Below are 9,217 nucleotides of genomic sequence, written 5' to 3'. Positions count from 1 at the left end.
TCAGTCATGATGAACATCTGCACTGAACAGCAGGAAATTCTAGGGAGAGAGAGGAGGTGCTGTCATCACTTGGAGGCGCACCCCTGGTTTGTGGGTGCAGGGCTGCTAGGGTTTTAAGAAGGAAACTTTGGGAGGCTGCCTGCCGAGGGAAAGCCCAGGGCTGGTGGTGGGGGCCCTTGGGGTCTGGTCATTGGGGTTTGCACATCAGCAGCTGCCCGTGCTGGTGGATCTGTCAGCAGCGCCTCTGGCAGCAGCTTCCTTCCAGGCGCGGAGGCCCCCAGGCTGTTTGGGAGGCCTTCGGTTATCATGGCAGCTCAAGAGAGCCCTTGTTCCAATCAAGGCTGCAAAACCACTTCTCTCTGCTCCTTTGTGTCCTTCACTCAGAATTTTCAGAAACGAAGAAATTAAATTGTGCCATGGGGTCTTAATTTTTTTCTTTTTTAATGGATGAACTTAGTACAATGTGGGAAACACAGAGAATGTGTTTTCCTCTGCTCTTGCAGCTGTGTTTAAAAACTGGGGATTGATTGATGATATTGACGGTAAGGGGGAGTGAGGAGGGTGATGTGGAAGCGTCTCATAAGGGCCATGAGTTACTGGGAAAGCCCTTGACCGAGGTAAGGTCTGTCGTGCTGGGAGATGGTTTTGTTGCAAAGATAACAGCTTTGTTGGGACGTGCTGGAAACTAAGAGAAGAGAGCATGCTAGGGAGAGGGGTCAATGTCAAGTGCCCATGGAGGTCAGACTGGGCAAAAGCCATAAGGAAGCCTCCTGTGCTGGGCCTAAATCTGCCAGACACTGAATACATGCGCCTCGCATGATTCCGGGTACAAAAGAAGGCATGTGTTTGACATATATTTGCAAGGTATTTAAATGTGGTCAGGGATGGTGGTTCATGTCTGTAATCCTAGCACTCTGGGAGGCTGAGGCGGGTGGATTGTTTGAGCTCAGGAGTTCGAGACCAGCCTGAGCAAGAGCAAAACCCCATCTCTACTAAAATAGAAAAAACCAGCCAGGTGCTGTGGTGGGTGCGTATAGTCCCAGCTACTTGGAGATTGAAGCAAGAGGACTACTTGAGCCTGGGAGTTTGAGGTTCCTGTGAGCTATGATGCCATGGCACTCTACCCAGGGTAACAGAGTGAGACTGTGTCTCAAAAAAAAAGAAATATTTAAATGCACTCACCTTATAAGAAGCTCTTTGGATACTAAATGAGTTCCATTTTTGTCAAGAGTAGTGTGGGAATGAGGCAGTGATGGTTCAAAGTTGGGAGCCTGGCTTTGAAACTGGACTTCATTTCATACTGTGTGGCTTCTCTGAGCCGTGGTCTTTCTACTCTGTTTATTAACAGCACCCACAGCCCAGGGTTATTGGGAGGGAGGAGAGCACTTGATACATGGCTTGGCATAGAGGAAGCATTCCAGCAATAGGTCACCATGGTGGGAGATTTGTCAAAAAGGAGACATTGCACACTCACATGTTGAGACTGCAACATCAGGTTGTACAGATGGACTCGGTCAGGCATGGGGAGACGGAAACCTTTCTGCAACCGCTCTGTGATGGAGAACAGAGGTGAAGACCAGGGGTTGGGAGGAGGTCAGAGAGCCAGGATAGGCAGCCCCCATGGACCTGCGTGCTGGCCTGCAGTGGGGACTCGGCAGGGCTGCAGGTGTCTGAAAGGAAGGCTGCCCTGGAGTCCACACCTTCCCTCTGTTGTTCTTCATTAGCCCCAAGCCCACTTCCAGGACTTGTGTGGACCTCTTCCCCATGACTGCCCTGCTGAGGGCGCAGTCCTCCCAATGTACACGACATCTGTGCATAGGCCACGGGCCAGCTGCTTGCAATGGTGTGGGCAGAGCATGGACGTGTGATTAGGGGTATCTACATGCATGTGTGCACAAACCCTCTCAATGTAGAACGAAAGCAAATGGCCAGGGTCAGCTCCCCTCCCATTCTGATGTGGAACTCTAAGACTTCTTAATGTGAACCTAGTCTCCCAGGTCATTATGAAGCTACATTTGTCAAGGGAGAAAAATGGATCATATTCTATATAGTAATTTGTTGGATTAATTTTGAGTTTCTAACCATCCTAGTCACATGGGCCTCTATTGTACTTGTGCCCCTGGCTCTTGAGGGTTAGAGGCAAGCCTACCTAAAGCTCTTCAGGCTAGCAGGAGACCCGCTGTCCTTTTTCCGGAGTTGGAAAAAGACCCTAGGCTCTGGCTTCAGAGCTGAGATCAAATCTGAGCTTTAGCTCTTGTCTGCTGTGTGACCTGAGATTAAGTCACTAGGCCATTCTGATCTTCCATTTCCTCCCATGAAAAATGAGCCTTTGTCTCATGGGGCTGCTGTAAGGGCAGCTACATGATGGAGAAGCATGTGGTAGGAACTCAGCCCACTGGTTAGGTGACATTTAAGGTTCACTTGAGGTGACTACCCCCCAGGTCTTACAATGGGAGCTGGGTGTCAGGAGCCTCTAGGTAATCAACCTCAACCTCTTTCCCCATGATGCAAAAACAATAGTTTCTCCAAAGTTCCTTACGGTTAATCTTGGGAAGCACCAGCGTGGGCATGACATAGTCCATGATAGCCTGCAGCGATTCAACCTGAGAATCAGAAGGAGAATAAGACCCATGTCATCAGGGCACCTTAGGATTAGCTGTCCTCCAAATCCTCCCTTCCACCCAGTGGGGCTCAGTGACCTCATAGCTGGGAAAGCTGCTGCGAGGTAGACACGTATGATAATAGGAAAACCTGGCAACCCAATCAAGGTCCCAGAAGTGATTTCTTTGCTCTAATGGTCCCAGATATAAAGCATGTTCTAAATTGTAAGGTGCAAGGCCTCATACTTTATGACAATAAGAAAGGTTACCAGAGTGTATTTAAATGTGAAACCTTGGTTAAAAAAATGCATCCTCAGCTGGGCGTGATGGCTCATGCCTATAATCCCAGCAGTTTGGGAGGGCAAGGTAGGAGGATTGCTTGAGCTCAGGAGTTTGAGACCAGTCTGGACACATAGTGAGACCCTGTCTCTACAAAAACTAATAATAAAAAATATGGGCATGGTGGTGCATGCCTGTAGTCCCAGTTGCTCAGGAGGCTGAGGCAGGAGGATTGCTTGAACCTGGGAGTTGGAGGCTACAATGAGCTGTGATCGTGCCACTGGGACTCCAGCTTTTGCGACAGAATGAGACCCTGCCTCTAAAAGAAAAAAAAAAAAGCATTCTCTCAGACATTGCAGGGTAGGAGGCAAACTGGATTGACTTCTTGGAGGGCTATTTGGCAATGTTCATCAAAAGCCTCAAAAATGTGTGGGCTTTTTGGGTGGCAAACATGCCTCCAAGGCATTTACCCTAAGGAAATCATAAGGTGTAGGGAAAAATTAGATGCAAGGATGCTTACTGAAGTGATAAATTTAACAACACAATAAATTAAAAGCAACCCACATGGTGAACAATAGGGAAATCACTTGGGGGAAACCATGATACTTTGGCACTAAAAAATATTACACCACTGCTCCGAATGATATTGTAGGCCTGGTGAGGTGGCTCAAGCCCAGCACTCTGGGAGGCCAATGCAGGTGGATTGCCTGAGCTCAGGAGTTCGAGACCAGCCTGAGCAAGAGTGAGACCTCTGTCTCTAAAAATAGCCAGGTGTTGTGACAGGGGCCTGTAGTCCCAGCTACTTGGGATGCTGAGGCAAGAGGATTGCTTGAGCCCAAGAGTTGGAGGTTGCTGTGAGCTATGATGCCACAGTACTCTACTGAGGAAGACAAAGCGACACTATCTTTAAAAACAAACAAACAAAAAAAAAGAAATATAATTACCAACACAGATATTTGTGATGCATTTTTGAGGGAGAAAAAGCAGGCTATCGAAGCCATATAATTCCATCTTTTTAATGAAATAGGGATAGCAAAAAATCAGGAAGTATGTACTCCAAATTATTAACTAAGTAATGAAAATATGGTCTGTATTTTGCAAATCTGTAGGTTCTGATTCCTGTCTAGTACATATGTTTTGCTTCAGTAATAATAAAGAAAGAATCCAGAAATAGTGTAAAACCCTCAAGATAACTGTATGTAGTGTGACACGTATAACTTGTAAAAATATATGTTTCTGTTTCTGTAATAATTGAGTCTCCTTCCCTGGGCTATAATTCCATTTGGCCTGACCAAACGTAGTGCCCTCCTTCCTACGAATTCTGGGAACTTTACATTTTTATTTTCTGCAGAAGCAGATCACTGAGGGAGCTTTGGCACCAGTAAATCTGTGAAAATGCAATGCGGTTGTATTTGGTCCTCCCATTTGTTGTAAACTCATTAGGTGGAAATGGCTGGCTGGGTTTCTATCAGATTTAGAGGGGACTCTGGAGCTGGATGGCTTACAAGGCATTCCCTTGGTGGGGAACTTGGGGGGCATCTCAGGGATCTAAAGAAATGTTCTGCAGAGCAGTGGGAACTGGGCTTCAACCAGAAGCCCACCAGAAGATTGGGGCCAGTGTAGTAAGACTTTGGACAGAATTAACACATCACGGTGTCTGATGTACGATGAAAGTGTGGATGCTCTGGTCAGTGGTGAATAGCACGGGCAACTACTTACTACTTCCCCCCAGCATCTCCTCTAGTGCCGCCACAGATGGGCAGGCCTCCTTAAGGATGGACAGAGATTCCCAAGGGGTGGTGGAATCATCCACATGGACTGGGGTGACCCTGCGTCTCCTCTCCCACTTTCTTTCCTTTCTCCCTCTCAGCCAGCAACTTCATTCAGCTGCTCCCTCCAGCCCCCAGCAGTCACCCTGGCGGTTCCTCCCCCAGCACACACGTCAAATCTCCCACCAAATCTCCTTCCAAAACCTGTCTGCAGTCTGCCATCTGTCTCCCTCTGCCTGGCAGAGTCCCCGTTCTCACCATCTCCCACAGACAACCACACCAGCCTCTCCGCTGATCCTGCTGGTCTGCAGCCCGCTGCCCCTACCCCAGCCAAGGGGAGCTTCTATGAAGGTGGAAATCAGATCCCGTCCCTCCCTGTAGGGAACAGCACACCGGGGGCTCATTGAGGCCCTGGGTGAGCCAGCCTCTCTCCATCTCTTGCTATATTGGCTTTCTCCTTTCCCCACACATGCCACCCTTGTTGCCTTTGTCCCTGCTGGTCCCTCTATTAGCTCCTTGTCATCCTTCAGCCCCCAAAGTATCCTCCTCAGAGAGGCCTTCCATGATCACATCCTCTAACCTGGCATCTTTCAACATTTCTTTTTAATCTCATGGCACACTTGCACCTATAGTTAAACTTTCACAGCACACTTAAATTATATGGATCAAAAAATAAAAGGGTAAAAAAAAAAAAGAATATACTTACTATGCTTTGAACTTCTTTAGAAAATAATTTAATTAATGATCTTTAAAAATTTTTGTGGCACACCTAAGATCCTCTCACAGCAGACCGGTTGAAAATCACTGTTCTAACCCTTAATTCTCCCCATCACTTTCTAGCCCATGCCCATGTGACAGTTTTGTTGTTTTTCACAGCTCATGTGACTGTGGCTGGAATGACATCCGTTACATTGTCCATTTCTTACTGGTCTGTCTTCCCACCACCAGGTAGGGCGGGCACGGAGAGGCATTGCTTCCCTGCCGTGTTCATGGTGGAGGGGGACCCCCACACCTGAACAGTACCCAGCACATCACAGGTGCCCAGGAAAGTCATTAATTTGTCCAGTCGGCAAACATTTGTTGGGCAGATTTTTCTGGACAGAATTGTGCACGTTTCATCTCATTTGAAGCCCCCTGCGCCAACTCAGGTGGGGAGAGTCTGATATTCAGAGAAGGGAAGTGACTTGCCCAAGGTCCCCGCTCAGGTCTCTCTGCCCAGGGAGCTCCTCCAACCATCAATTCACCACCAAATTATATGCAAATGAACCTAAGTCCTAATGCCCTGAGCTGTTTAGGATCCCCCAGATCAGGAGGAGGAAGGTGCAGCCAAGGGCTTCAGACTTACCGGGAGTGGGTAAATATTGGAGTGCCTCAGTTCCAGGAGCAGCCTGTGATAAGGGGAGGAGGAGAGTGAGAACCCCGCTGTGGGGGGGGGGGGGAAGGGCTCCGCTCTAGCAGATATGGCCTGGTTTGCCCACCCCCTTTCCTCTGGTCACAGTCCCCATCTTTCCTTTGGGGACTCTGCACCTTCCCTGCATTGTTAGTGCTGTTGTCTGGCCTGAGCTGAAGGAAGCACAGGGCCCAGCTCTCCTGCCAAAGTAATCGCTGCAAGGATGGACCTGTGACCCTTGCTGGGTCCTGGACTTCTGCTAGGAATGCTGGGAATAAGGTACTCTCCTTTCTCGAGAAAAATAAGGAAGCGACCAGTGACTGTCTTCCCACCACTTGGTCACAGCCTGGTGGGGAATAAAGCCAGCAGAGGACAGCAGAACCAAAAGATGGAGAAAGTCTGATTCCAAAGGACATGATTTGAGCACCTGGGTCCACCCTTGCCTGAAACCCGTGGGCTTTTCATTTGCCTGAGCCAATAAACTATCCCCCACTTAGGGCCATTATAACATTCTAACAGTGATCTCTGAGATAAAGGGGGAAACATGGCCATGTATTAAACTTCTGCTATTTACCGTGTTGGGTGCTTTATTCCACTTAATCATAGTCCAGGAAGCAAGCGCCACCAAACTGTCATCTTACATATGAGGAGACTGGACAAGCAAGTGTTCAAGGTCACACAGCTGGCAATCAGCAAAGCAGGATTTCAGACAGGTCTCCCCAAGGCCAAAGCCAGGGTTGTCTCCAACAAATAACTCAGCCAAGTTTGAAAACTTGCTCCCGCTCCCCAAGAGACAGTAGCCCCAGGGTTCCTGCCCTAGGGATCGTCATACCTCCCACCCCAACCCTCCTTATATTTCAGAAAGTCTGAGTTCTGCCAACACCCAGCTGCATCCTCTCTGGCTCCTCTACTGGAAAGGCCCACGGGTGTTGCAGAAAAATGAAATCCCACAGGTTTCTGAAGCAGTAGCACTTGTCACAGGGATGCCGGGAGAAATGAGCAGCATGTAAACCTCCAGAGCCGGCCTCAAGGTCAGAAAGGACAGCTCTGTGCCGAGAGAAGGCAGAAACGGGCAGGGAGGTGGCCCGGACTCCAGGTAAACAGCTTCAGTCTCCTGATGAAAAGGCGTGTTCCCCGGCCTGCAGTTTGGGGTCGGTCACATCTACTCTGTGTCGTCGTCTCCTGCTCTCTCTCTCCCCCTCTTTCCCTCTGCCTCTCTGACTGTCTCCCCATCTGTCTTTCTCTCTTTTCTATGTGTCTCCCTCCATCTCTGTATTGCTTTCTTTCTTTATATTTCTTCCTCTTGCCCTCTCGCTTACTGAGCGTTTATTATATCCCTTAAAGGGCTCTACACACTTCAATGCATAGTAAGATCTCACTTCATCCTCACAGTGATGATGTTGGCAAAGAATAACTTGGGGGCTGGTTTTACAGCCAAGGAAACTGGGATTTGGAGGGTTCTGGTGCCTGCCGAGGGGAGCTGCTCTTCAAACGCAGGCAGCCCCCCCTGCAGGGCCCATACTCCTAACCACAATCTTCACTGCTGGATTCAAGCCCAGGTCACATGGATTCCAGAGTTTCCCAGACGGGGATGGCTGCTGAAGTCCTCAGGGTGTGGTGAGAAGAAGCTGAAGTGGGATTTCCAAGGGCAAGGAAGGCCAGGGGTATGGGCGGCTGGGCACTCTGTGGCTCGCTGAGGCCTGTCAACTATCCATTTTCAGGCATGGGCTGTGCTGGGACTGACAGTGTCCCAGTAAGCAGGACCTTCAGTGCTAAAACTGGGACCCTTCTGTGCAAACTGAGATGATTGATCACCCTGCACTGTGTGACCATGGGTAAGCTGTTTCATCTCTGAGCGTCAGTTTCACTGTCTGCAAAATGGGCATATTGTGCTCACGGTACCCTGAGGGATGATGGGGGAACAGGAAGGCAGCAACACCGTGCTATGTAGATTGTAAGACCTTTGCTACCCCATGGACACCGAGAGTAGATGGGCAGCCTCCTTATCCCCACAGGGTCACTTACCCCTCCAACTTGAGCTTTCCAGAAAGCCTGTTGCATGTGGCACTAATCTCCAAAGAAGCCTTCGCGCTCTGCAAAGCAACAATCCAGGTGAAGGGCCCCATCCCAGGGGCTTGGGCTCTTCCAGTCCTCCAAGACAAGGAAGGTCAGCTTTACAAAGGCTTGGAAGTGTAGCCCACAGCACTGGGTCAGACTCACAGAGCCCGAGGACTGGGAAGACTTCCTTGGGCCTTATGGCTGTTGAATTCTTATTGTCAGCCAATTTCAATTTCCTCTGCCTCCCCCCTTTCTGGGGCCATTCCAGAGTCCCAGGTCACTCCTGGAGGAGCCGTGGGAGACAGACCTCAGGGCTGGAGTCCGGGCCAGCTCTATTCTTTCAAGCACCTACTTATAGATTCATCCAAAAAATATTTTTTGAGGAAGAAGACTGAGGTTTCTACCTGAGCTATCCTGTGTAGCCTGTGTGACTTGGTGACCCTTCAGACCCTATTCTATCTGCAGAGTGGAGATAACAGGTCTAAGCTTCAGAGGGGACATGCTTGCCAAGGCCTCTAAATGCCTCCATGAGGGGAGAGAATCTGGTCCATATCCCCAGTGGCCATAGTAGGTGCCACCAAATATTAGCAGAGTGATGGGGTGGTCAAAGGAATGATTACACAAATTAACAGTAGAGTGAAACCGGGATGAAGGATTTAAAAAATACGTAAATGAAGAAATAAAAAAAGACAGGCAAGGATGAATGAATGAATGAACAAATGTACAATTGAAAAAGGGCACAAGTAAATGAATTAATGGATCGTTGAATAAATGAATGTGGAACCAGAAAGGGGGTAGAACATTTCAGTGATCTAACGAGTGCTTGAATGAATTATTACTGACAATTGAAGGAACAAATGAATGAATGAGCAAATACACAAATGCATAATTGAAGGACTAAAGATGTGAGTGAATGAACTGACAACAGTACGGATTTAAAGCAAACATGGAGTGAATGACAAATGGAGTGAATGAATAATTGAGTTAATAACTAAACCGATGCACAAATGAACATGCTAGGTGGATGAATGCCGGCAGGGGCCAGAGCAGTTGAGTTGCTCTGGAGTCACACTGTCCAGATGGGAATCTGGCCAGGATTGACACCCAGTCTCTCTCTCTCT

At 48.6% G+C, this 9,217-nt stretch overlaps 1 protein-coding gene across 1 annotated transcript in view; it reads right to left on the bottom strand.

Annotated features, from left to right (window-relative positions):
- BPI (bactericidal/permeability-increasing protein) overlaps positions 1-9,217 on the bottom strand; it is a 28,639-nt gene continuing 19,422 nt past the window's right edge. The window contains exons 11-15 of the mRNA XM_012803795.2: positions 8,064-8,131; positions 5,994-6,036; positions 2,540-2,603; positions 1,475-1,551; positions 1-39 (exon numbers count right to left, since the gene is read on the bottom strand). Of these exons, the coding sequence (XP_012659249.1) occupies positions 1-39; positions 1,475-1,551; positions 2,540-2,603; positions 5,994-6,036; positions 8,064-8,131 (291 nt within the window). The remainder of the gene's footprint in view (positions 40-1,474; positions 1,552-2,539; positions 2,604-5,993; positions 6,037-8,063; positions 8,132-9,217) is intronic.

This window comes from Otolemur garnettii, unplaced genomic scaffold (genome assembly GCF_000181295.1).
Source record: "Otolemur garnettii isolate 467f Iridium unplaced genomic scaffold, OtoGar3 scaffold00023, whole genome shotgun sequence".
NCBI lineage: Eukaryota > Metazoa > Chordata > Mammalia > Primates > Galagidae > Otolemur > Otolemur garnettii.
This window is presented reverse-complemented; position numbering and strand designations above follow the sequence as displayed.